This window comes from Gorilla gorilla, chromosome 13 (genome assembly GCF_029281585.2).
Source record: "Gorilla gorilla gorilla isolate KB3781 chromosome 13, NHGRI_mGorGor1-v2.1_pri, whole genome shotgun sequence".
NCBI lineage: Eukaryota > Metazoa > Chordata > Mammalia > Primates > Hominidae > Gorilla > Gorilla gorilla.
Window position 1 is genome coordinate 132835611 of NC_073237.2, and position 26883 is coordinate 132862493.

The 26883-nt window shown below is 57.2% G+C and overlaps 2 protein-coding genes across 28 annotated transcripts in view; both read right to left on the bottom strand.

Moving 5' to 3' along the window:
- Positions 1-582: 582 nt before the first annotated feature.
- On the bottom strand, positions 583-14203 carry INPP5E (inositol polyphosphate-5-phosphatase E). Of its 14 annotated transcripts, none has more exons than XM_055350141.2 (11): positions 12946-14200; positions 8965-9088; positions 8260-8357; positions 7453-7577; positions 7060-7179; positions 6583-6690; positions 5577-5738; positions 4881-4996; positions 4171-4307; positions 3565-3733; positions 583-1530 (listed from the first exon to the last, which is right to left on the bottom strand). In XM_055350141.2, the coding sequence occupies exons 1-10, from the start codon at positions 13755-13757 to the stop codon at positions 3601-3603; spliced, it is 1935 nt and encodes a 644-aa protein (XP_055206116.1). In that variant the 5' UTR covers positions 13758-14200; the 3' UTR covers positions 583-1530; positions 3565-3600. The 14 variants fall into 14 exon arrangements, 12 of the variants coding, with proteins under 12 accessions (XP_055206116.1, XP_055206112.1, XP_055206118.1 ...); XR_010130401.1 differs by having other exon boundaries at positions 1143-1530; positions 3565-3686; positions 12946-14202; XM_055350137.2 differs by having other exon boundaries at positions 1439-1530; positions 8260-8399; positions 12946-14201.
- A 239-nt stretch (positions 14204-14442) lies between these two features.
- Positions 14443-26883, bottom strand: part of SEC16A (SEC16 homolog A, endoplasmic reticulum export factor) — a 43901-nt gene continuing 31460 nt past the window's right edge. For 8 of the 14 annotated variants that reach the window (XM_063696876.1, XM_063696875.1, XM_063696877.1 and 5 more), the window contains 10 exons: positions 25781-25933; positions 22822-22899; positions 22591-22647; positions 22300-22411; positions 21958-22095; positions 21569-21663; positions 20372-20446; positions 19783-19842; positions 18549-18626; positions 14443-16162 (listed from right to left, as the gene is read on the bottom strand). In XM_063696876.1, coding sequence (XP_063552946.1) covers positions 16094-16162; positions 18549-18626; positions 19783-19842; positions 20372-20446; positions 21569-21663; positions 21958-22095; positions 22300-22411; positions 22591-22647; positions 22822-22899; positions 25781-25933 — 915 coding nt within the window. In that variant the 3' untranslated portion in view covers positions 14443-16093. The remainder of the gene's footprint in view (positions 16163-18548; positions 18627-19782; positions 19843-20371; positions 20447-21568; positions 21664-21957; positions 22096-22299; positions 22412-22590; positions 22648-22821; positions 22900-25780; positions 25934-26883) is intronic. The other 6 variants (XM_063696880.1, XM_031014324.3, XM_055350158.2 and 3 more) reach the window with 2 other exon arrangements.

Consider the following 26883-nt stretch of genomic DNA (forward strand, 5'->3'; position numbering starts at 1 on the left):
GGTCGCACACCCGCCCTCCCTGCCACACTCCTCCCCACTTCGCTTTTTTTTTTTTTTTCCCCATTCTTTTTTTGAGATGGAGTTTCGCTCTTGTTGCCCAGGCTGGAGTGCAATGGCGTGATCTGGGCTCACCGCAACCTCTGCCTCCTGGGTTCAAGCGATTCTCCTGCCTCAGCCTCCTGAGTAGCTGGGATTACAGGCATGGGCCACCACGCCAGCTCATTTTGTATTCTTAGTAAAGACGGGGTTTCACCATGTTGGTCAGGCTGGTCTCAAACTCCTGACCTCAGGTGATCCACCTGCCTTGGCCTCCCAAAGTGCTGGGATTACAGGCATCAGCCACTGCGCCCAGCCCCACTTCCCTTCTTTGGAACTAAGGTGCACTTGAATTTGTTTATAGTTGGCTGCCTTTTTAAGATGGTCACCTCCCCCAAGCAGGCTATTTGGCTCATTCCAGTGTCCCTGCTGGTGGCTAGACCGTCTGGCCTGGAGCAGAGCTAGGAAAGCACTTGCTGAACAAAAGCAAAGCATGCTTGAGAGAATGAGAGCTGAATTTTTTTTTTTTTTTTTTTTTTTTTTTTGAGATGGGGTCTTGCTCTGTCGTGCAGGCTGGAGTGCAGTGGTGCAGTCTCGGCTCACTGCAAGCTCCACCTCCGGGGTTCACACCATTCTCCTGCCTCAGCCTCCCAAATAGCTGGGATTCTAGGCAACCGCCACCACACCTGGCTAATTTTTTGTATTGTTAGTAGAGACGGGGTTTCACCATTTTGATCAGGCTGGTGGTGAACTCCTGACCAGCCGCCTAGGCCTCAGGTGATCCACCCACCTGGGCCTCCCAAAGTGCTGGGATTACAGGCGTGAGCCACCGCACCTGGCCGGATTTTTTTTTTCTTTTGCCAAATTTAGCAGTGGAGGATAGGATACCAAAGTTGACGCTAATACTAAGTTCTAAGAACCCACTACTATCGAGCCAGCTTTTTTTTTTTTTGAGATGAGGTCTGGCTCTGTTGCCCAGGCTAGCCCCGGAGTACAGTGATGCAAGCACAGCTCACGGTAGCCTTGACCACTGGGGCTCAGCGGATCCTCCCACCTCAGCCTCCTGAATAGCTGGGACTATAGGCATGCTAATTGCTATTTTAGAGATGTGGTCTCACTAGGTTGCCCAGGCTGGTCTCTAACTCCTGGCTTCAAGCAATCCTCCTGCCTCAGCTTCCCAAAGTGCTGGGATGATAGATGTGAGCCACTGTGCCTGGCCGTATTTAACAATTCTTTTATTTTCCAGAGATTGGCTGACATCATTTGCATTCATTTAAACTCCTTTCTGAGTGAAATTCCATTAATCTAAGATCTAGCGGTGAGCGCCAAGGGAATCACCTGACTTTCGATCCATGACCTTACTAGACATGTCATATCCCGCCCTCCCCACCACCGCCGCCAGAAGACTTGGAGCCTCTTACTGTCAAGCCATGTGAACACACTCCAGGGTCGGACCAGAATCTCTTTAACAATTGTTTGGGTCGGAGAAGAGGCCTAGGAAGAAGCCATAAAAGCGCACTCATTTAAGCCCCATTACCGTAAAAATATTGGTGCAGATTTCCAATGAATTAATTTGAAACTTAAGGCACATTTGTTGAGGCAAAGCCTTTTTTTTTTTTTTTTTTTTGGAGACGAGTCTCACTCTGTTGCCCAGGCTGGAGTGCAATTGTGCAATCTTGGCTCTCTACAACCTCCACCTCCCGGGTTCAAGCAATTCTCCTACCTCAGCCTCCCGAGTGGCTGGGACTACAGGCGCACACCACCACACCCGGCTAATTTTTTGTATTTTAGTACAAACAGGGTTTCACTGTGTTACCCAGGCTGGTCTCGAACTCCTGAGCTCAGGCAATCTGCCCTCCTCAGCCTCTCCAAGTGCTAGAATTACAGGTGTGAGGCACCACACCCAGCCCAAAATGTTACACACGCCACACCCAGCCCAAAATGTTATACATACAGGACATCAGACTAGTTGACTGAAATTAGATGAGATTGGCTGTGCCCTCTCATTAATGGGATTTCTATCGACTTCTTTTTTTTTTTTTTTTTTTAAGGAGTCTCGCTCTGTCGCCCAGGCTGGGATGCAGTGGCACAATCTTGGATCTTGGCTCACTACAACCTCCGCCTCCCAGGTTCAAGCAATTCTCCTGCCTCAGCCTCCCCAGTAGCTGGGATTACAGGCGCCCGCCACCACACCCGGCTAATTTTTGTAATTTTAGTAGAGATGCAGGGGTGGTCACACCATGTTGGCCAGGCTGGTCTCGAACTCCTGACCTTGTGATTTGCCCACCACTCAGGTGATCCACCTGCCTCAGCCTCCCAAAGTGCTGGGATTATAGGAGTGAGCCTCCACACCCAGCCCAATGTAGGATTTTAAAGATAGCAGAGATGAACCGGACAAGATCATAGTCAGCTGTTGAGGGTTGAGACCAAACTTTTTGCCTGTGGATTTTACAGCCTTTCAAACAAGGACATTGTGAGAACGGGATATGCATGTATATTGTTGCTTCCAGGTTTTAGTCTTTGGCCAGAAAGAGACTTTAAGACTCAATATATGCATTTATTTAAAAATATAAATATGGAAAAATAAATAATTTAAAAGACTAGATTGAATGTCCCTAGATTTTCACACATTCAAAGACTACATTTTTTCAAGAGATGGAATGGGACACAAAGCAAGAATGAACGGTTCTATACTCTCAAAGAAAGAAACCCGGGACATGGTGGGGATCCCTGGCCTAGGTGTTCAAGGTGGTGGCATCCTGAACTTCCAGCAGTTCCCCAGCCCGGTTCCACTAATGTCATTCCGCGGCTGGAGTTAAAGAAGCAAACGGTCTGCGTCACCAAGACCATGAGACGGTCTCACACAACAGGCTTGGCCTATGAGAGGAGGGGAGGCGGCTTCTTACTCAGCTGGGGAGGCCCTTATACTGGGGTGCAGGCCTCCTCACCCCATGGCAGGCGACCTGCAGCCGAGTGGAGGGGAACCGTGCCACGTCCTGGAGGCTGTGTGGCTTCCTCAGCTGGGCTCTGGGGCCCACTCAGAGGTCTGAGGCCCCAGGGGTCACCTAGCCCAGATCCAGCCTTGCTCTGGATACCCGTGTGACATGGGGTGGTGTGTGTTTGAGGGGCTGCCAGGAGGACACAGATGGACGCCTGCTTCGGGTGTGGAGGGAGAGGCTGGCGCAGAGCACGGGGGTGTTGGGGGGGCTCTGTGACTGCCCCCAGGGCACGGGAGCTGCTCAGGAACGGATTCTGACGTCTGCCCCCGAGAGTGGCTGGGGTCCGTGGTGCTGCCGGGCGGGTCCAAACCCTGCCCACCCATGCTGTATGGACCTGCCACGGAGACGGGCGGGTCCAAGCCCTGCCCACCCACACCGTGTGGACCTGCCACAGAGAAGGACAGGCTCGCTCAGGGTTGGCTTCCTTCCTGGGACGCTGGCACAGAGGCACAGTCGCCACAGTCCCTCGGATCCCCGAAAGGCGGCAAACTCTTTGTCCTTCCCAGTGGGTTTTGATCAATACAATTACCCCACGTTGCAGCTGTGAGTCCTCGTTCAGCAAACTTCAAGAAACGGAGCAGATGGTGCTGGAGTTCTGACTCTGTAGTGCTTGCTGCCTCTGAATCTCCTTCGAAATCCGTCTTTTAATTCCTAGTAAGTACAGTTCTCTATCAAATTTGCCAGCTGCCAACGGAATGCTGTGGAGGAGGAGGGGGCGTTAGGAGGGGGCCCAGGGCCAGGAGGAGGGGGCATTTAAGAGGACACCCAGGGCCAGGATGAGGGGCTGTTAGGTGGGCACTGGCCCAGGTTGGCACTGCCTCTAAGCACACGGAGGCCTGTTCCTGGGACAGAGCCGCAGGAAGGACAGGGCGGATGCCTGAGTGCTTAAGGCCTTCGTCCCTCCCGCTGGCCACACCCAGCCCCCCAGCTGGGCCTCTCTCCACTTTCCAGAGCCTCTCCCCTTCCTGCCTTCTCCTGCTCCAGGATGAGTCCAACCGATCCCGGGGAGCACAGCCCTGAAGGTCCCAGAACAAAGCCCCAAGTGGAACCCCACGATGACAGGGACCCTCTTAGCTCATGGGACGACGGCACGACCCCCAGGCCCAAGGGGGAAGGTGAGCGGGAGAACACTGACTTGTCTCGCCCCGGCCTCACTTTCACCCGGAAGAGGCCATACACAGGGCGGTGGTCGGACGTCTTGATCCCGGGGCAGGAAGAGTAGCTCACAGGACAGATGTCACCCTTGTGGCGGCTTCTGTACAAGACGCGGTCCTTCGGGAAGAGGCAGGAGGTCCAGTTACTTGTGAGGAGCTGTGGGGCGTGGCCCGCTCGCCTCCCTTCTGTTCTCAAGCGCCCCCCACAAGGAAGCCTTCTGGGACCCCCGACACTCATGCCCATTTTGTTGCCTAGCGTCTGTGGCCAGCTGGGCCAGGACCTGTCCCTCGCCGCTGGAGAGACCCTGTGGACAGCGGCTGCTCCTACCCTGCCCTGCCTCAGTGGCTTCTTGAGGCTTCCAGCAGACATCGGGACATGCCCAGAGATGCAGCCATGGGCCTGGCGGGAGGGTGAGCGAGGGTGCAACGGGCAGAGGGCAGAGGCTCTGTAGGCCGGAGGCAAGGGCATGGCTGGTGCCCTGTGTGCCAGCCGGCTCACCCAGCCTTGGAAACACCCATGGAGAGGGCGCCATTCTCCACCAAAGGGGACTCGCCACAAGGCCAAGGTGCAGAGCTGAGTTTCAAGTCCAGGCCGTCCAGGCTTGGACCCCTGATGCCAGGCATCGGTTCCCGGCTGTGGGAGGTGCCTGCCCTGGAAGCACTCTGCACCGCAGCGGCGGGCAGGCCTCACCGTGTATGAGGGCGTCCTCTGCTTGGAGGTGCTGTCGTACGTGTCCTTCCCGATGTCAAACTTGTATGATGGGAGGAAGTGGATGTCCGGCTCCTGGAAGCCCTTGAAGATGGACCCTGCCACGGGATGGGCACTCGGACTGGCTCAGACCAGCTTGTGCCAGCCGCTGCACCCCAGGCCCTCACCTCTCCTCATCTCCCGCCACGCCCGCCCCCCCAGGCCCTCACCTCTCCTCGTCTCCCACCACGCCCGCCCCCCCAGGCCCTCACCTCTCCTCGTCTCCCGCCACATCCGCCCCCCCCAGGCCCTCACCTCTCCTCGTCTCCCACCACATCCGCCCCCCCAGGCCCTCACCTTTCCTCATCTCCCACCACATCCGCCCCCCCCAGGCCCTCACCTCTCCTCGTCTCCCACCACGCCCGCCCCCCCAGGCCCTCACCTCTCCTCACCTCCCGCCACGCCCGCCCCCCCCCAGGCCCTCACCTCTCCTCGTCTCCCACCACATCCGCCCCCCCAGGCCCTCACCTTTCCTCATCTCCCACCACATCCGCCCCCCCAGGCCCTCACCTTTCCTCATCTCCCACCACATCCGCCCCCCCCAGGCCCTCACCTCTCCTCATCTCCCACCACATCCGCCTCCCCAAGGCCCTCACCTCTCCTCGTCTCCCGCCACATCCACCCCCCCCAGGCCCTCACCTTTCCGCATCTCCCGGATGAGCTGGTCGTGCTGCAGCAGCGCCGGCACGTCCACCACCAGGCCCTGGCACAGGAGGGCGTCCACGACTGTGCGCCCGCCACTCAGGCGGAAGTTGAAGTCTCCAAACCAGAACACCTCATCGAAGCGGGTGGTGACGTCCGCTGCGGCACAGTGGGCCATGTGTGGGCACAGGCAGAGGGACGGCAGGTCCTTCCCCTTCCCCAGAATGTGGCCTGGCAGTGGCTCTCAGGGGAAGTGGGTCTTGGGCGCCAGCCGGTGGGGCCGGGCCCTCTGGGGTGGGATTCTCACTGGGACAGTTCCAGAAGGCACCTGGAGCAGCCTCAGGAGCAGACGATGCCCATGGCAGGTGATGGCCACGTCTCTGCTCCTCTCCACACAGCCAGGGGAGGCGGTGGGGCGGGCAGTGGTGAGGACCAGGACCCAGGCTAGTGGGCCATGCTGAGTGGACAGGATCCGCCCACCCCACTAACCGCGCTAAAGAACCACGAGGGGCCATGCGCTGGGGGCACTGGACTTTTCGGCCCTCGCTTCCCAAAGCTCAGGACGCTGCCTCTTCAGAACTGCCCTAAAAACGACGGGCGCCCGTGTGCAAACCATGGCGGCACCACCCGCACGCAGCGTGGGCGCCCTCACCCGCGAACCACAGCGGCACCACCCGCACGCAGCGTGGGCGCCCTCACCCGCGAACTACAGCGGCACCACCCGCACGCAGCGTGGACGCCCTCACCCGCGAACCACAGCGGCACCACCCGCACGCAGCGTGGGCGCCCTCACCCGCGAACCACAGCGGCACCACCCGCGAACCACGGCGGCACCACCCGCACGCAGCGTGGACGCCCTCACCCGCGAACCACGGCGGCACCACCCGCACGCAGCGTGGGCGCCCTCACCCGCGAACCACGGCGGCACCACCCGCACGCAGCGTGGGCGCCCTCACCCGCGAACCACGGCGGCACCACCCGCACGCAGCGTGGACGCCCTCACCTGCGCTGGAGCGATAGGGGTTGGTGTCAGGCACATTTCTGGGCAGGGCCAGGGCTTGCACGGTCCTGGTGTAGTCCAGCAGCCGCTCCGCCACCTTCCCGTCGCCTGCTGTGGGAACAGAAATGGGGTAGGGGCCACAGGGTTCCGGATGCTCGAGTCTCCCTAAAGCGCCGCACCTCTGGACTGTGACCTGACTGCGCGCCCCCGGCAGATGCAACCCCACTGGGCATCCGCTGCCAGGCCCAGCCAGTGACATTTCTGCCTCGGAGGACAGAGCACGGGCCCAGCACGGCACGCCCTCAGTGCCGGGGTCTGCTGGGGGTCCTTGGCGTGCATCTTAGCAAGCATGGTGCCCGCCCCCGGCCCGGGGTGGAAGATGAAGCCAGTGGCCAGGACCGCTGCCTTGGACAGGGTCCCGGTCAGGAGAGGAAGGCTGTTCTCACACAGCACCTGCGGTGCGGGCACCAAGCAACTTACAGGTGAAGTGGGACGTGATGAAGAGGAAGGAGGTGCCAAAAAAGGTGAAGCTGATGCCCAAGGCCCCCTTGGTCTTGATCTGAGACACGATGCGTGTGGTCACCGTGGAGCACTCCACCTCTGTGGGAGGGGCAGCCCTCAGCTCACCTGTGGGACGCTGCCAGGCCGGGGGTCGTGGCCAGACCCGCGTGCCAGTGGGGGCTCGCTGTGGAGCCCGGGTATGACATAGCAACCCCCAGATCCCAGACGCAAAGCGTGACTGTCCTGCCAAGACCCTGGGTCAGCCGTGGAAAGGGGGGCTGCCACCTTCCAGCCGCGCCCACCCCTCCAGCCTCGCCCGCCCCTCCAGCCACGCCCGCCCCTCCAGCCACGCCCACCTCCAGCCACGCCCACCTGAGCAGAACCAGATGAGGTCCCTGCGGATGAAGAGCGACATGTAGAGCACGCCGTGGGCCGCCGAGGACAGCAGCACATAGTGCGGGCCCAGCGTCTCCTGCAGACGAGTCTCCCACTCCCGCCTGCAGAGGAGGAAGCACGGCCGGCTGGGGGACATGGCCTCCCAGCTCCGCCACCCCCAGACCTGCTGCCCAGAGCCCCTCGAGGAGCTACCAGGGAAACCCCACGACCTGGCCTTGGTGTCTTGCACGGAGAAGCATTTGCCAGAAGGCCTGGTGGGCCAGAGTTGGGACCTGCCGGGGGCCACAGGCCCCAGTTCCACTTGAGTGGCTCCCCTGGACCCCCGCCGAGACCCCAGTGAGCAGAGCTCCTCCCGCCTGAGGGACTCATGGGCCAGGGAGGTGGGGCCCACCTCAACTCCTTCCCCCAGAACACCTGTGTGGGCGGCAGCCACCTGCTGTTCCCGCCATGACATGGGAGCCTGGGAGGCCTTGGGGCCCGGCCCTGCTCCTGCTGCCCTTCTACTCTCGCACGTCAACAGTTTGTTACCAAAATCAAATCTCATTGATTTTAAACTCTCCGAGTTGCCACTGGAAAAAAATCTGACCCATGCATCCCACCCAGGCGTGGAGGCTGCCCGTGCCCGGCCGCGACCCGGGTATCAGCGCCCAGCAGCTTCACAGACGGCAGCCCCCGGGCAGGCACTGCAGACCCGTGCCCAGCTGTGACCACAGGTCTCAGCACCCAGCTGCTTCAGAGACGGCAGCCCCTGGGCAGGCACTGCAGGGCCTGCGGCCGCCCTACCTGTCAGAACAGCCCTCCTGGACCCCGATGACATACAGGTCCTGGGCATAGTCGGCCTCGGCTGGGAGCAGGAACTCGTCCAGGCTGGGTGGGAGCTCCTGGAAGGAGGGAGCATGTGGTGGGCCTGCTCCTCCCGAAACCTGCAGGCGCCTGTGGGTGAATCCCACTGCAGTGCCTTGAGTACCAGCGACTCCTCTGAATGAGGGGAAACTGAGGCCAGGGCCAAAAAGGGATCTGCCCGGTCTCCGAGGCAGCCTCTGACACACCAAACACACCTCAGGTTGGCCCTCGGCCTCAGTTTCCCTCTCCAAGCACGAGTCTGTCCAACGACCGCCCCTGTATGACCCTCCCGTCACCATGACCCCAGCCCGTGCTGCCCACCCTGTCCCTGAGCCGCCCCTACGCATGCCCCGCTGGCTGCCCTCCCGCTCACCTTGAGCAGATGATTCTCGGCCAGGCCCGTTGCCCCAACCCCCTCCCCTACTTTCTGCAGCCACGTGGTCAGGGAGGTACAGGTGGGAGCTCTGGGGGATGGGGGTCCTTACCCACTCTCACCCTCCTGTACTGCAGTTAGCAGTGGGGTGCACCTCGGGGCTCTGCCCTCCCGGCCCCAGGACGAGGCACAGAGCTGCCCCGTCCCCCTCACCCGCCTTTGTCCGGCACCACCCCACCCTTCCCCGCCCAGCACCACCCAGAGCCACTCACCTTCTGGCCCTGCATGTTCCAGGTGGCCACGAAGAGTGCCACGTTCCGGTCTGGGAAGTAGCGGGCCAGCTCATCCGCCCCCAACAGGGCCCCGCTGGCCAGGAGGCTGCCCTCCAGGTAACTCCTGTGACGGGAGGACCCCAAGCTCAGGGCCAGGCACAGGACACATCCCTGGGGGTCTAGGCCAGGTCCCCAGGGACAACAGCAAAACCCATGGAATGTCAGGAGCTGCCCCCAGCCCCAAGCAAGGACTCTCCTGGACCCCGCGGCACTGCTGTCTGCTCTCCAGGAACACAAGGCCTGACCTGGTTGCACAAACACCCAGAGCGGGTTCACACCCCCTCCCTACCTCCCGGGAAGAGGCATGAGAGGGTGACGTTTTGGGCTTTTTGGTGGTGGGATCCTGGAAAAGCCACAGAGAGGAGCTCCCAAACTATAAGCCAAGGCAGTGGGCACAGGGTGCTGTTTGGGGAGGGGCTGGTCCTCCTCCTTTCTCCTTTGGCCCCAGCACCAGGCAGGACGGTCTAAGATACAGAGACCACACGAGCCACACGGAAACACGTCCATCTCCTCGACACCCCGTGGCTTTGACGCACTTTTGGGTTTGCTTGTTTTGGTTTCTAGCGGGGACAGGGTCTCACTCCGTGCCCAGGCTGGAGTGCAGTGGCACTAACACAGCTCCCTGCAGCCTCTACCTCCCGGGCTCAAGTGATCCTCCTGCCTCAGCCTCCCGAGTAGCTGGGACTCCAGGTGCAGTGCCACCACGCCCGGCTAGTTTTTTATTTATTTTTTATTTTTGTAGAAACAGGGTCTCGCCATGTCATCCAGGCTGATGCTTTCAGATTACTCCAGGTGCAGTGCCACCACGCCCGGCTGGTTTTTTACTTATCTTTTATTTTTGTAGAAACAGGGTCTCGCCACGTCGTCCAGGCTGATGCTTTCAGATTTTAATACGGCGGTGCACGCAAATGGTTAAACACCGTGTGGCACAGCCGCGTCCCTGCCCTCCCCACACTCAGCACCTTCCGCCACGAGGGCTGGTAACCCGTCAAGAGGCAACAGCACACGCCTGCCGCTCCGTGGGATATCCAGTGTCTGTTGCCGTGGGCTCTGCTACGGTGGTGCAAAAGCCACCAGGGGATGTGGATACAAGGGGCGCAGCCGTGTGCCCGAGACGCTTGATTTACAGACACTGAAATCTGAATTTTACAATTTTCTTGTACTGTGTAACATCATTAGAATGGTTTTGACTTTTTCCAACCATTTGGAAACGTAAAACCCATTCTAAGCTCGCCGACTATACAGAAACGCCGTGGGCTAGGCTTGCCAGCCCTCCTCCCCGCTCCCTCTCTAAGTAACACTTGTGCGGCTCCTTCTGGATACACCGTCTTCTGACATGGTTCCCTTCCGCAAGGGGACACGAGAGCATAGTGCCGGATTCCTGTGACCTCCCGCGAGAACTTCTTCAACCCTGGCTGCAGCTCACCAAGCTTCGCTGGACACGATTAAATCATGTCAGCAGGGAGGAACCTCGCTACCTCACCCCTAAAACTGTTGACAATCCCGGTCGGGACAGCTGTGTCCACACAGTGGTCATTCGGGACAGAGAGCGTTCCTGTGGGCACCACTGTCAAGTGATCCCGGGCCCAGCAGGGGCTCCTCGGTCACCAGGCTGGAGGCCCACGGCCCCTTTGCCGGCAGCGCCCATCATGTCCACACCAGCAGCCACGTGGTCAGTCTGCCCAGCTCTGTCCAGAGCATGGTTAGTTACAGCAGGTCAGGGGCGGCCCTCATAGCCATTCCTGTGTCTAGACACGGGCAGGGGCGGAGCTGCCTCGGACCCCCATCCAGGGCCAGGACACTGCACAGCTTCTGCATGAGGACGCTCAGGCTGGCTGCCACAGCCTGGGCCAGCTCTCTGAGCAAAAGGAACAGGTGGGGAAAGGCCCCCTAACCCGCCCTGGCAGCCCCAAGGCACTGGCAAAAGCCAGCAGGCATTCTCAAACAGGGCGGACCCAGCCCGTGCACATGCGGCCCGCAAACTCAGAATGGGTTTTACTGTGTGGAACGGCAGAGAAAGAAAAAAGAGCGAGGTTCCAATGTATGTCCCTAATAGACTCACTGGCACACAGACGCCCTTTGGTCCCCACTGTCTGTGTCTCCCCCTTGACAGAAAGAGTGCGCCCACCCCTATTCTAGAACAGACAGGAGGTCTGGAAATGGGAAGCTTTTAGGCAGCAGAACTGGGTTAAAGGATCCACGTCCACCCGCGTTTCCTGGTTGTTTGAAAACAATGACTTGAGGGTCCAAATTTGAGACACGACTGTCCTTTTCTCTAACAGGTGCATCTACGCAACCGGACCTGATTTTAAAATGTGATGCTTTAGATGCACTGAGAAATCTCACTCCTTACAAGAAGTCCTGCAGTGAATTATTTTAACAAAAGCAGCAGTTTTGCCCTGGATGTGATCGCACCTGCTCCATCCATGCACAGGAGAGTATGGTGGGGGCGCCAGGCACGGGCCCTCACTCCAGGCCTGAGCCCACCTGCCTGCTGGTGCACCACAGACGCAGGGAAGTGAGGCTACCTTCGGGGACTGTGGTGAGCTGAACAGTGATCCCCAAAGCCATGTCCACCCCCAGAGCCCCAGAACCTTGGAATGGGACCTTATTCGGAAACGGGGTCTTTGCAAACGTGTTTAATTAAGGATCTCGAGATAAGACCACCCTGGATTTAGGGTAGGCAGTAAATTCAATGACTGGTGTCCTTATAAAAAGAGAGGGGAGCACAGAGAGACAGGGAAGAGGCCACATAAAGACAGAGGCAGAGACTGGAGCATGTGGCCACAAGCCAAGGAACAAGTGGGGCCCCAGGAGCGGGAGGCAGTGGGAGGACCCTCCCCTGAGCCTCTGGAGAGAGGCTGCCTGGCCACACCTTGATTTTAGACTTCTGGCCTCTAGAACTGGGAGAGAGTCCAGCTCTGCTGTTGCAAGCCTCCCAGTCTGTGGTCACGAGTTACAACGGCCCCAGGACACCAACACAGAAACCACCTCACACCTCTCCCTTCTCACACCTGTCCTGCCTCCCGCCTCGGCCGACAGACAAGACTTGGGCACCACGGCAGTGGGGTGGTGGGAGGAAAAGAAGGGTGCAGGTACTCTGCCAAGTCATAGTGGGAGCATCTCAGGACAGGCCCCCAGACTGAGACCCCAAGACAAGACCAGGCTTGGGAGAGGTCATGGGTTCAGCTGCAGTTCCTTCCAGCAACAGCTGGAGCCCACCAAAATGTTCCTCATGAGCAAGTGGCTAAACTAAAGTAGCCTCAACACATCTAGGGCCTCTTGCCGCAGGAAAAAAACAAAGGCGGCAGGCCGGGCGCAGTGGCCCACGCCTGGAATCCCAGCACTTTGGGAGGCCGAGGCCAGGAGTTCGAGACCAGCCTCGCCAACACGGCGAAACCCTGCCTCTACTAAAAATACAAAATTTAGCTGGGTGTGGTGGCGGGAGCCTGTAATCCCAGATTCTCAGGAGGCTGAGGCAGGAGGATCCCTTGAACCCAGGAGGCAGAGGTTGCAGTGAGCCGGGATCGCGCCGCTGCACTCCAGCCTGGGCGACAGAGAGAGTAACAAACAAAAACAACCAAAGGGGCGGATCGTGTACATTGACGACATTTCCCAAGACTAAACCAGAAAAAGCGCCAGATACGTAATTGTATGCAGGATGCCATCCTGTCTACCTTAACACAACGTCACGCCCACGAATGGTTCTGAAACACACAGGAAAAGTTCTGGGAAGTTCGGGAGAGATGGGAAGGGCGCTGCTGTGGGGTGGGGCTGGGAGATGGGGTGGCTGCGGGAGACCCGCTTCGTTCTTTCCGGTTAGGCATCTTAAACGCTGCTGATGGGAACGGTCTCACGAGGTTCCAGCAGCCTGAACACTACAACGAAGGCGGCGCAGGGGCTGCACCCGCCAGGCCCTACCTGCTGCGGACGTCCTTGCTGCGGATGGGCGCCAGGAGGCTGAAGGAGGATTTGGCCGAGCGAAGGGAACAGTCGTCGCAGGCCAGGGGGCTCCGGGGCCGGCCGGGGCCCAGGCTGCTGTGGGCCCGCACCAGGAGCGGCTGCGCGCGGAGCTTGTAGTCTGCAAGATCCGAGTCGACCTTGTTTGCTGTCCTCAGGGAGTCGGAGGCGATGTCCAGGCTCAGGGCAGGCGGTGGGCGCGGGGGCAGCAGGCTGGGCAGCCTGGGCGAGCTCCCCGCCACGGCGGCGTCTCTGTGCGGGAGGTTCGGGGAGCTGCTGGCCACCCCAGAGAGAGGATTACCCCCCGAGGACGGGCTCCCTCTCTCACTGCTCAGGACCCCGCGGGACTTGGGGATTTCCTGCAAGGAGGTGCTCAGGCAGGGCGGGGAGCAGCTGTGGGCGGGGGCCCCGGGGCCCTCGCTCTGCACTGAGCCCCTGGAGGGACTGGTCCCATTCCGGGCTTCCAGGTCCTCCTGGCTGCCTCGAAAACGCCTCCTCCTCCAGCCCTTGTCGTCCAGGGACAGGGCTCGCTCCAGTCGAGGCCTGGCGGGGGGCCGCGGGGTGATGGGTGCTGCTCGGGCTGGCGGGTCCTCGCCGCTGGGCGTGGCCGGAGTGCTGCAGGCAAGCGCGGGGCTCTCGGATCCCGGAGCATCGGGTGGGGACCCCGCGCGCTGGGCCAGCGGAGCGCCGGGAAGCTGTCCTTGGAGCGTCCTCCCTTCCGGCGGCTGCGGGGCCGGCTCCGAGGGCCGCAGATTCTCCGCCTTGGACGGCATGGACGGTCTCTCCCGGGGCAGGCCTCGGCGCGGGGCCGCAAGCAGCGCGAGGGGTCAGGGGTGCCGGGTCCGGGGTCGCCGGCGCAGCGAGGAGCAGAAACGCCGCTGCGGCTCCCGCTTGGGCCGGGGGTGGTCGCGGAGGGGCGGGGGCGGCTGCCGCATGGCCGGGGCCCCGAGTCCCGCCAGCCCCTCGGGGCTCCCAGACGCCGTTCCCAGGGCGGTCCGCAGGCAGGGCCTGGGGGAACAGGCGGCTGGGCGCCTGTCGCGGGGGAGGTTCGACCCCGACGGGGACGCCGCTCGGGGAGAGGGGTGGGAACCGGGCACACCTGGCTGGGCCCGCAGACTCCGAAGTCGACCCGGTACTCGCGGAGGCCTGGCCGCCCAGAAGCGGAGTCAGCCCGGCCGGGACTTAGCAACTGCCGCCGCGGGGCCGCGCCCGGTCCCCGGCCCGCGCCCCGGCCCCGCCCACAGCGGCCCCTGGCGGCCGGAGGACTGCGCCGCACCGGGCCCGGACGGGTCTCCCACGCCCCTCCCAACCCGGCAGCCCCGCAGTCCGGCAGGTCCCAGCGAGGCAGGTGCAGGTGCCCGGAGAGGACCTGGGTGCGGTCCAGGACAGCGCCGAGGCCTGCGGACACCTGCACTCACTCGCTTCCAGCAAACCAAAGGGAACCACAGGTGAAGGTGCTTGAAGGAGCGCAAAATATTTTATTCAACAATTTGCAATGTAACAATTCTCATTTAGGAAAAATAGCCGCTCCCGCCTGGAGGAAGCTTCTTGAATCAAAAGTCGTGGCAGTCGACCCCAGAACAGCGGGCAGGGCCGACCGGAAGAAGTCCCAGGATTCACACGAGCTGACCGAGGGACAGAGAGGGCTGCCCCGTCACAGGGACTGGCCTTTCTCCAAGTGACAAGGACAAATGGATCCAGCGGGACACGCCTGTGAAACATTTTGGAAAACATCCTGGGTGGTCTGGGCTAAATGATCAAGTGAAACGGAAAGCCAGGAAGGATCTGTGCTAATTCCACATTCTACAATTTCTACACTTAAATTTAAAACACCAAACAGTTTGTATTCCTCCAGCAGAACCTACAGAAATTATCTACTGATTTTTATTAGTATTTAAATCTTTTCTTCAGTCTCTTTAGACTTGACAAGAATACGAAGAGTTTTCAGAACAGTCAGAGAAGCCTTAAAGCTTTGCATCAGTGAGAGGAGGCCCGTCTCTGAGTTGAACAGGGTTGAGTCCACCAGGAGCTACTCAAAGTCTCAGTGTGGCAAAACTCGGGGCAGAAATACTAAGTTCCAGAGCTGCTGTCAAGAAACTGTGTTAAGGTACTCTCCCCAAGTGCTACCAACCTCTGAACCAATGTCCCCCAGGGGAGAAAGTGGGTCATGTGGATTGTACCACGAAAAGTGCTCACAGAAAGTGCAGCCTTTTAGAGAAGTGCATCCAGCTTCCTTAACAGTGAGTCTAACTGTGCTCCTACACACGAAATGAAGCCCAAATCAAACATCACACGGTCAGTTTCCAACCTGGATGACCACCCTGAGCCATCATGTCAGACAGCTGGCTCTCTGGGGCTCCTTCCCAGTGACTGGGCCACACGGTGGGCAGTCCCCAGCGCTTTGGGTACACAAAATCACCCATGGTCCTCATCAGGCCACAGAAAGTAAAGTGAGGCTGGAAACGTCTTTGCAACAGGAAAGAAATTCACTGCAGTAACTAGGGCCTCTCTCAAAAACTGTGAACTAATGCCGAAGGAACCCCGCGGCTCCTCGGAGGCGCTGATTGAGAACACAGCGCCCTCCACTCATTCAGCCAGGTTCAAACGCGGCGAGGGCCCAGATGGTGCAGAGCAGGGGTTGGGGTCTGCCTCAGTCACCCTCTCTTTGCTCCCAGCACCTTAAAGGAAGCGCGGGACTCACTGGGCAGTGACTCACAGCTGGGCTTGGAGAGGCCCTGGTTACTACCGACCATGTGGCTCTCCTGTGGCAGAGACAGCTCCAGCTTCACCGAATGAACATTCTTAAATGACCAGGAATACTATATCCTTAAATCATCCTAAATGACTAAGAAAGTCACATCATTCTTTTCGGCAAACAATTCTGAGTCAAAGATTCAGTCTTTCCATCCAGAATCTGAAAGGATGGTGGAATTAATTTTCAAAATAATTCATTACGATGGGCGGTGAGGAGGGAGGCACAGCGTGCAACCAGCTCTGAGTCACTGCTGTGTCTCCCTGGGGGCGGGACGGAGATCGCGGAGGTCGGTCGGGTTCTTCGGGGAGAACAGCAGCGTCAGGGCTCCAAGTGCAAGTTCACAGCAGGGCAAGGCTAGTTCAGCACCAGGTGCTTCCTCTGGCCAATCCTCCCTAGCCTTGAGCTCCCGGAGGTGGCGCAGGCCTGGAATGAAATCAACAGCATGACCTCTGCGTGCCTGCCCCCAGGGTGGGCAGTGCTTGGGTGCAGCGTGGCAGGGGCTGGTCCACATAATGAACCACACGGGCCATTGGCACCGACAAGCTGAAGGCGTTTTTGTTTCCAAAAGCCTCTGGAAACCGACAAGTCAGTGCCAAGTCCTGGGCTCCCTTGAAAGCACTGCGTCCTTAACCATCAATGTTTACTGTGAGGGTGGCCAGGAGGTGCCGTGGTTTCGTCAGGGCCATGAGACCTGGAGCTGCTCTGCAGAGCCAGCCTGGCTGTCCAGAGTCCCGGGACAAGTGGTGGCCAGGCCTGGCCTACTGCATGGGACGCGGGGACCTCAGTTGCAGACAGCTGGGCAATGCAGGCATCCACTCTTGCTCCCTTGCAAAGCCTCATGGAGGGGAAAGCCAAGGAATTCTTGTAAAGGCACTAACCACATGGTAAAGGGAGCAGGACAACACCAAAATCGACTAGTCTGGATGCTGAAAAGCAGGTGACAGCCAGGGGCCAGCTGGGGGGCAGTGGTCCTGGGAGCCTCGGCCTCGTTTGTAGAGGACCAGGGCAGGAGTACTGGGCCCCAGCCCAGGAAGCCTGCAGTCAAGAGTGTGTGAGGCCGTGAGGGCAGGCTGGGGTGACAATGGGGCTGAATCCCAAGAGGCCCCAGACCTTGGACCCCGCTCAGCTCCCCTACACTGGCAGCCAGTCTATACTCCACAGGCAAGGGAGAGGGGAGGAGAGACAAGGCTGAGGGAGGGAAACCACAGGGAACATTCTAGAACACTCCCCAGCTGAAGGGCATGCAGTCAGGCCCAAGGGGGTTGAGGGTGAAGCCCTGCAGGTCCCAGGGAAACGGACCCTGAAAGGGGCTGCAGGCAGAACGGCCCTGGGGTCTCAGCAACCACAGGCAGCAGGAAACCTAAGGCCACTTGCAGTTCTGAAGAAAGCGACTTTGGCCCAAGAATTCTACCAGCCAGCCAGATAGGCCGGAGGAGAAAGGCAGCTCCAGACGTGAAAGGCGTCTCCCAAGTCACCCCGGGACCTTTCTGTCAAGAAGCTACTAGGAAAAAGAAATAAAAAACAGACAAAAAAAGCAAGAGCTACCAGAGGATGTGTGTCACCAAGACAAACAGAATAACTAAGAAAGGCAGCAACATAGGATTCCAAAGCTGGGGGACCCACTCCAGGGAGACTCGGGTGCCCGGGCCAAGGGAGGAGAGATCACACTCGGCTCAGAGACCACGAGCTCCAGGAGAACAGAATAGCAGACGCGGCAGAGCTGGGGGCTGAATGAGGGATACACAAGTAGAAAGCCAAGCCCATTTTACAAACCACAACCTAGGAAAAGGCAAAGCGAATGCAGGAGCACGGAGGGCCTCGTGTCGACACAGAGCTCCACACGGGAGCACGGAGGGCCTGGTGTCCACACAGAGCTCCACGTGGGAGCAGAGAGGGCCTGGTGTCCACACAGAGCTCCACACGGGAGCACGGCGGGCCTGATGTCCACACAGCCCCACACGGGAGCACAGAGGGCCTGGTGTCCACACAGAGCTCTGCACGGGAGCACAGCGGGCCTGGTGTCCACACAGAGCTCCACATGGGAGCACGGAGGGCCTGGTGTCCACACAGAGCTCCACATGGGAGCACGGAGGGCCTGGTGTCCACACAGAGCTCCACACGGGAGCACGGTGGGCCTGGTGTCCACATAGAGCTCTGTACGGGAGCACGGTGGGCCTGGTGTCCACATAGAGCTCTGTACGGGAGCACGGTGGGCCTGGTGTCCACGCAGAGCCGAGCACGGCGGGCCTGGTGTCCACACAGAGCCAAGCACGGAGGGCCTGGTGTCCACACAGAGGGAGAAATGGCAGCCGGGGAGGGCCCAGCCTGGCTCCTCACAGTGCCCTGTGGACTGCCACCCAGTAGGTGTGCAACTTTCATTCAGAAAAGAGAAGCTGGGCACGGTGGCTCAAGCCTGTAATCCCAGTGCCTTGGGAAGCTGAGGTGGGAAGATCGCTTGAGCCTAGTAGTTCAAGACCAGCCTAGGCAACAAGGTGAGCCCATCTACAAAACATAAAAAATTTGCCAGGTGTGCTGACCGTGCCTGTAGTCCCAGCTACTCAGGAGGCTGAGGCAGGAGGATTGCTTCAGCCCAGGAAGTTATGGCTGCAGTGAGCTGAGATCAGAGATCGCACCATTGCACTCCAGCCTGGGCAACAGAGCAAGACCCTGTCTCAATAAATAAATAAATATATTTTTTAAAAAGAAAGAAAAAGAGGATCTAGGGAAGGAAGCTGCCATCACTGAGCAGCAGGGCCAGGAGGTCAGTGGGCATGTTAGGGTCTCATAGGGAAAGGTAGGAGTCACTCACCTGTGCCAGCTGAGCAGGGTTGTAGAAGGGCACGGCCCCGCTGGGAGGGCCCCCTGCAGCAGGGAGGTCGCCAGGAGCCTGAGAAGCACAGAGAAGTCACCTCAGCAGGGCTGCGCTGCACAGCAGCTGTCACTTCAAGTGCAGATACAGACACCGCTTCTAGGTGGGATTTACAGTACTTTTAAATAAGCTACAGAAGCAGATCCAAGACACTTCTTGCAACACTGGATTTAGTTATTTAATGGTTCAGAGAAAAATGGTGAAAATCAAAGCAACGTGCAGAGCCAATGTTTTAAGCACCGGAACATGCAATGGGAAGGTGCACACAGCACTGAGGTGGCACCGAGCGTGCGAGGTGGTGAGGAGGTGCCCACGGCTGCAGCTCTAAGGCTCCAGCCATGACACGAGGCCCAGGGCTCTCATTTGCAGGCGGAAGGGTCGCTGCAAGCCTTTCTGCTGAGCCACGGCTGCAGCTGGTGCCGTGACAGGCAGAAGATGAAGCGTTCGTTCACCTCCCTCCCACAGTGGCCGCAGGACACCGTCACTGATGCACCCACCCCGGCCTCAAACCAACGTTCTCATGCTTGATCAGAAAGGAGCAATCTTCCTTCCAAAGGAGAGCATCCTGACCGGGGAAACACTCACTCGGCGAGGCCACAACCCAGGCCCGTCATTGGAAAAACCAATTTGGAAAGAGCAAAATGACAGAACCCACTCATTGACTAGGACACCTCAGGGTCGATCCAGTCGCCCCGTGTGTGTGGAGACTGAACAGCAAAACCCCCTTTAAGGCCATTTAAAGGAACACTGCTGTAATCTCAGCACTTTGGGAGGCTGAGGCGGGCGGATCACCTGAGGTTGGGACCAGCCTGACCAACATGGAGAAACCCCGTCTCTACTAAAAATACAAAATTAGCTGGGTGTGGTGGCTCATGCCTGTAATCCCAGCTACTCAGGAAGGCCGAGACAGGAGGATGGCTTGAACCCAGGAGGTGGAGGTTGCGGTGAGCTGAGATCATACCATTGCATTCCAGCCTGGGCAACAAGAGCGAAACTCCGTCTCAAAAAAAAAAAAAAAAAAAAAGGAACCCTGTACCCTTGGTCACGTGACGCTGAGGGAGACAACGGGCGAGGTTAGTGGCAAAGCGCACGTGGCGAACCAGCACCACGTGCTCAGGAACACAGGCGGCACACGCCAGCTCTCATGTTAGTGAGGACCACCAGCCACAGGTACCTGATTAAAATGCTGGCTCACTTCACGTGATAATGAACTCATTGAACTACAGCGCGAAAGCTACAAAACAGCAAGAACACACACAAAACACGGACAAAAGTCAACATGCGCGTCACTGTCCAATCCAAGCCGTCAGTTCCATTTCAAAAGCTTTGTGATGCCATTAGAATCAATATAACTCAAAAGGGAAAAAAAGCCAGTGTTAGCTTAAGATTCCTGTCTTAATGTAAAGCTGTTATCCCGAAACAACCATTAGCTTAGGGGAGGGCTGGGAGGAAAAGTCCAGCCTCGGCCTAAGCCAGCTTCACCTCCTGACACCTCACAATTCAAGACAATTCCGTGCTGTTGAGGGGAGAGGACCGGGACTGAGGCGACAACTCAAACCCCTTGCACCCCTCCTGGAGCTCCTCAACAGTTTTGTTAAAACAAGTGCAATTTTTTCCCCCCAGGAACACCACCTTCGAGGTGCTCTTGTTTCTAAACGGCCTCTTCCTACCCAGTACCACCCTCCATAAAGGAAGAGGCGCCTGGACAGTGAGCTGCTGGGGAGGCCTGGGCTGCGGGGGGCCCTGGCGTCGGCACTCCTTACCTCTCCTCCCTGGGAACCCTCAGGCCTGGAGGAGGGGAGTTCAGAGCCAGGGAGTGACGCTGCAGAGCTTAAAACCTGCCGAGGAAAAGAAGAATTGCAGCAACCAAATCCCAGGGAATTTAAGTCTCTCACACCAGGCCGAAAAATATGAAACTGTTCTGGCCTGGGTCACAAACGCCCTCTTCCATGTAAAGTGCTCCTCAGAGAGAAGTGAAAAGTGCCTCACACGTGGGTCCAGCCGCACAACCCTGTTGGCTCTAGACCCCTGCAGCTCTCTACCAGGTGCCTGTGTGTGCCCATGACAGGCTTGCAATCTGGGGCTACTGTTATTCCCATTTTACAGACGGGAAAACTGAGGCTTAGACAGGTGAGTGACTGCCCCATGCTTTACACAGCTGATGAATGGAGAACAGGATTAGGCCCAGGCCTGTCCCACCGTAGAGAGTGCAGTCTGAGCTGGGTTTTTTTTTTTTTTTTTGAGATGGAGTCTCGCTCTGTCACCCGGGATGGAGTGCAATGGCGCAATCTCAGCTCACTGCAACCTCTGCCTCCTGGGTCCAAGTGATTCTTCTGCCTCAGCCTTCTGAGTAGCTGGGATTACAGGCACCCGCCACCACACCCAGGTAAATTTTGTTTTTTTTTAGTAGAGACGGGGTTTCACCATGTTGGCCAGGCTGGTCTCGAACTCCTGACCTCAGGTGACCCGCCCACCTCAGCCTCCCAAAGAGCTGGGATTACAGGCATCAGCCACCACTCCCGACTGGTCTGAGCTGTTCTACTTCACATGGGAGTCATTTGTTTTTTGTTTTTGTTTTGGATGAAAGTATACTTAACTTTTATTATCGGTAGGTAATTTCTCTGTAACTTAATTTTATTTTTTCCAATTTTAAAAATTGTAAAATATACATGCCATAAAATTTGCCACTTTAATCATTTTTAAGTTTTAAGCACATTCACCATGCTGAGCAACTGTCACCGCCACTATCCCCAGATCTCTGTCTTCCCAAACAGCTCTGTCCCGCCCGGCACCCTGCATTCTACCTTCCGTCTCTACCATACATAAGTGTGAGGCGTTTAAGGCGGAACACTCTGCGTACACATTGGATACTGACTTGCAGAAGGCAAGGCCCTGTCTGGCAGGATGGGGAGGTGCCTCCTCACTGGGTACCTTTCCCCTTTCCCACCGCACCCGCTCACCTTGAGCTCTGGGGCAGGCTGTGGATTGGCCAGGCCCCTAGCTGCTGCAGGCCCTTCCCTGCCAGTCCCGTCTGGAAGCTGTGGTTCTTCTGCATCTGGGGATGAGAGAGTGAGGAGGCCATCATTCCGTCCAGAACGTCCCTGGGGTCTCACTGAAGACACTCCGAGAGGAAGAGAGTTTCATGCTGCACACGCGGCACACTCATGCACACGCGGCACACTCATGCAGAAACAGGCAAATCAAAAAAAACCACAAACCAACCCCAGGCTCTCTGCATGCTGGCCAGGTCATTCTTTTAACGGGAGATTTAGGAGAGACTCATAGAAAGAGGATCAAAGGTCAGGAGACTGGGGGCTGACCTGGAGGGGCTGGTGCTCGTGCTACCTACCTGGGGTTGGCACGAACAAGTTAGAAGGAATTGGGAGTGGCGCGAGTGGAGCGACAAAGTCCGCAGGAGCGAGAGCCGGCTCGCTCCGCTGGGTCCCGCTTGGGTTCAGGACGTCAACGTAGCGAGCTCTGGTTCCTGCTGCAAAGGGGAGGGAAGCAAATTGAGGTGAACGCGCCAGGTGGCCTCCAGCTTCCAAACGCTCTGCGCTCACTGTGTCAGAGGAAAAGCACGCAGGGACGTGCGGGAAGCCACCTCCTCCCCACGCACAACAGCTACACGTTGGCCTCTCTCTCTGGGACAGTTAATCGTTCAAGCAAGCTCCCACTCCAAGGCCACCCTTACCTGCTCTTCTAGAGTACATGTTCACGGGGGCTCCAGGAGGCCCTGTGAGGGCAGGCGGGGCAGCTTGCACAGTCTTGGGCATCGAGGTTGGAGGTGGGGGCGGGGCTTTCTTCTGCAGAGGGAAACACAGCTTCAGACACCCACTGTGTGCACAGAAACCCACTGGCATGGCACAGTCAGGAGGCTCCAAAAGGGGCAACAGCCACCCAAATATCACGGGGCCACACGAGGCTGTTCCCTCCACTCACATCTCACACCTCACACCCAACAGGAACTAGAATGACAATTTACCTCCTCTTCTGGCTCATTTAAATTCACCCACTGGTTTTTCTTTTCATCCCAAACAATCTGCCAAGATTTTAAAAAGAAAAAAGGTCAGTAGACTGAACCTAAACAGAATTAGAATCTGATTAATGATGACACTTCAAAACTTCAGGAAACACCTACTCAGGTCTGCTCTGAAAGTGACAGAAAAATCATTACAATTCCTTGGACGTCCCGTGTGTATTTGACAGCACTCACCGATTTGTTCTTGTCATCTGGCAAATAAGCTTCTGTCTTTTTCTTTCCAGGTAGCCAACGAAAGAACCAGGATTCACCCTAAATATAAAAAACACAAGAACAACTTTGAAAACATTATGTTCCATGAAATAAGCCAGGGCAAAAAGACAAATTCTACAGGACCCACTTCTGTGAGGCCCCAGAGTCGCCAGATCCACAGAGACACCAGGAGGATGGAGGTGGGGGGCAGATCCAGAGACACCAGGAGGATGGAGCTGGGGAGCAGATCCACAGAGACACCAGGAGGATGGAGGTGGGGAGCAGATCCAGAGACACCAGGAGAATGGAGGTGGGGGGCAGATCCAGAGACACCAGGAGGATGGAGGTGGGGAGCAGATCCACAGAGACACCAGGAGGATGGAGGTGGGGAGTAGATCCAGAGACACCAGGAGGATGGAGGTGGGGAGCAGATCCAGAGACACCAGGAGGATGGAGGTGGGGAGCAGATCCAGAGACACCAGGAGCATGGAGGTGGGAGGGAACTGGGAGTTGTTTCGTTTCAAGGAGACAGAGTCTCTGTTTGGGAAGGTGAGACAGTTCTGGAGACGGATGGTGGTGACGGCAACACAACAGTGTGAATGTACTCAGTGCCACAGAACTGTGCACTCAGAAAATGGTAAAAATGTGCATTTTGTTCTGTGTATTTTACTGTCATTTAAATAGGTCAGAACAGTAACGTGCCTTCAGGAACTTTTTACGTCTAAACACTGACAAAGCTTCCGACATCCTCCCCTTTGAGAAGTGGAAGGTGGGCTGTCCAAGTCAGTGTGTGTCGGAGGCAGACACAGCCCTCTGTGTTTCCCATGTGTGGAGAATTCGGTTATTAGGTAACTTTACTTTATTCTTCACATGATGCACTTCATTTTTGTTTGTTAGTTTTTTGAGACAGAGTCTCGCTCTGTCCCCCAGGCTGGAGTGCAATGGCGCGATCTCGGCGCACTGCAACCTCTGCCTCCCGGGTTCAAGTAGTTCTATGCCTCAACCTCCCGAGTAGCTGGGATTACAGGCGCCCACCACCATGCATGGCTAATTTTTGTATTTTTAGTAGAGATGGGGTTTCACCATCTTGGCCAAGCTGATCTTGAACTCCTGACCTCATGATCCGCTCGCCTCAGCATCCCAGAGTGCTGGGGTGACAGGTGTGAGCCGCCACACCCTGCCTCCCAGAATGCTGGGGTGACAGGCAGGAGCTGCTGCGCCCGGCCTCCCAGAGTGCTGGGGTGACAGGCAGGAGCTGCTGCGCCCGGCCTCCCAGAGTGCTGGGGTGACAGGTGTGAGCCGCCATGCCCAGCCTGATGCACTTCATTTCTACTGAAGAAAGAGGAGAAGCGTCAGCAGCTACTACACACCCTCAATTCTGTTTCTCTGTGAGTTCTACTGGCCAGACAAGCTGTCCCGGGGAGGCCTGTGATAGCCTGTGCACTGGAAACCTGCTCAAGTATCGTGTTTTATCTCAGAGCTCACACAAATTTGGAATTAAATGTGTGTTTATTTTCAAGACAGCAGCCATAAAAGAAAAATATGATCACTGAACTTTATTAAAATGAAGAATGATATTTTTCATAAAATACCATTACTAGGCCGGGCGTGGTGGCTCACACCTGTAATCCCAGTACTTTAGGAGGCCAAGGCAGGCAGATCACTTGAGGTCAGGAGTTTGAGACCAGCCTGGCCAACATGGTGAAACCCCATCTCTACTAAAAATACAAAAAATTAGCTGGGAGTGGCGGTGGGCACCTGTAATCCCAGCTACTCGAGAGGCTGAGGCAGGAGAATTGCTTGAACCTGGGAGGCGGAGGTTGCAGTGAGCCAAGATCATGCCAATGCACTCCAGCCTGGCTGACAGAGCGAGACCCTGTCTCAAAACAAACAAACAAACAAATAAACAAAAACCATTACAAGTAAAAAGGCAATCAATCTACAGATTGAGAGAAGATATCACAATAAATACACCTAACAGAGGACTTATATCCATAATACAGAAAGGACTCCTGCAAGTCCTTAAGAGAACACCATTAAAAATGGAAAGGAAAGCCAGGTGTGGTGGCTACACCTGCAGTCCAGCTACGAGGCGGGAGGATCACTTGGGCCCAGGAGTTTGAGACCAGCCTGGGCAACATAGTGAGACCCCATCTTTATGGGGAAAAACAAAAACAAAAACGGATAGAGACTTGAACAAGCACTGCCCCAAAAGAGCGGTGAGATGGTAACAGGGACACGAGAAGGTGCCCAGCATCACACCTCGCTGTGGAGATGCAGAGGAAGACACAATGAGATGTCATCAGCCCCAGCACAATGGCTAAGTTAAAGAACCGGCACTGCCCAGTATTGGTGAAGATGAGGGATATCCAGGGCCCTTGTCCTCTGCTGCAGGATGTGTGACTTGGTCCAACCAACCATTTAGGATGACTGCTCAGCAGTGTCTCCTAAAGCTGAACACGCGCTCCTCCTGCGACCTAAACCCTCAGCTCCTTGGCACGCACCTAAGAAAAACAAGCGCATTCGCCAAGAGACAGGCAAGGAGGCTCCTGGGGCCTGACTGCTCCCAGCCCCACACTGAAAGCAGTCCCAAAGTCCACGGCTGGGAGAAAGGATCTGTGAGCCGGCAGCAGGCACACACCACAGTGACAAAGCAGCGGCTGCCGTCTGGTCCCTTGCGGGTGGGTCTGACAGGTAGTGGCCAGAGGGGACCTCTGGGGGCCGGGCTGTGTCCCCATGCTGACCTGGGTGGGCTATTATCCTATTATCTGAAGGCACAAATACACAGACACCCATCATGCCGTGTGCACTGTAGCACTCGGCTGTTTGTATCAGGAGGCTATTTGCATGTGTGGTGAATTAAGAGGATGGCACTCTGGGAAGCGTGCCTCCTGCCCAGACCCTCCCAGCCGCCAGGCGCACCGTGGGCAGGCTGTACTACCTTCTTAGGTTCCTTCGTTTCTTTCTTGGCTGCCTGTCCAGGTCTCTTTGTTTCGGGAGCGGGTGAGAGAGACAGAGGTGGCTGCGTGGGACCCGAGTCGGCACGATCCCACCCTGGGGGGGCCTCCGAGTCTGGCACCGTCCTCGAGGGGGTCTGTCGCAAGGAAATGCAGAACAGGCTCTCCTGGGGCTCCTCACAGGAACCGAAAGAGAGAGGGGGATGCAATTCCCCAGGCGTGTTCCCTAAATACATCACTGAGAGGCCCGATGACTCCGGTGACCAGAGGGAGGCAGGAAGGGGGCTGGGGAGAGCAGCCCCCTGAATGGGCCTCCTGGAGCCTCTACCTGGCCTGACTAGAGAAGAGCCAGCCGCACTTAATAAGCAGCTCCGTCTGGGAGCACTCAGCACTCAGAATGCAAATGCGGGCATTCGATGGAGATTCCGGGCTGGAAGAAACGGAGCGTGAGCATGCACTGAGGGAAGACTGGCCAGAGCGGGGCGGTGGGTGTTCTCAAAGATACAATGATTTTTAAAAATATTTATTCCTGGGTCAAGTCCCAATTTTTCATAGCTCAACCCTCATTTTTACTTTTCCAGGGACACAGTATTTTAAAGGGTAAAACACCTCATGCAAGTTCAAACTACAGCAATCGCCTACTGATGGGATGCCCATGAAGGGCTGGGTATCTGTAAAGAAGGTTCCAGAATGCGGTCTGTATAAAAGCAACCATCCCTCCTGGTTAGGAGTAGAGCAAACAGAGGAGGTATTTATACCAAACATGTCTAATGAGATAAATCTCACTTTCAGGAAAACCAGTGACAATGTTAGAAATTTTACTGAATTCCAGGACATCCTCTTGTGAGATCAAAAAATTATAAAAGAAATTCTACTGTAGAAAAAGAGATGGCCAGGCTGGGCGCTGTGGCTCACGCCTGTAATCCCAGCACTTTGGGAGGCTGAGGCAGGTGGATCACGAGGTCAGGAGTTCAAGATCAGCCTGGCCAAGATGGTGAAACCCCACCTCTACTAAAAATACAAAAAAAAATGAGCTGGGTGTGGTGGTGGGCGCCTGTAGTCCCAGCTACTCAGGAGGCTGAGGCAG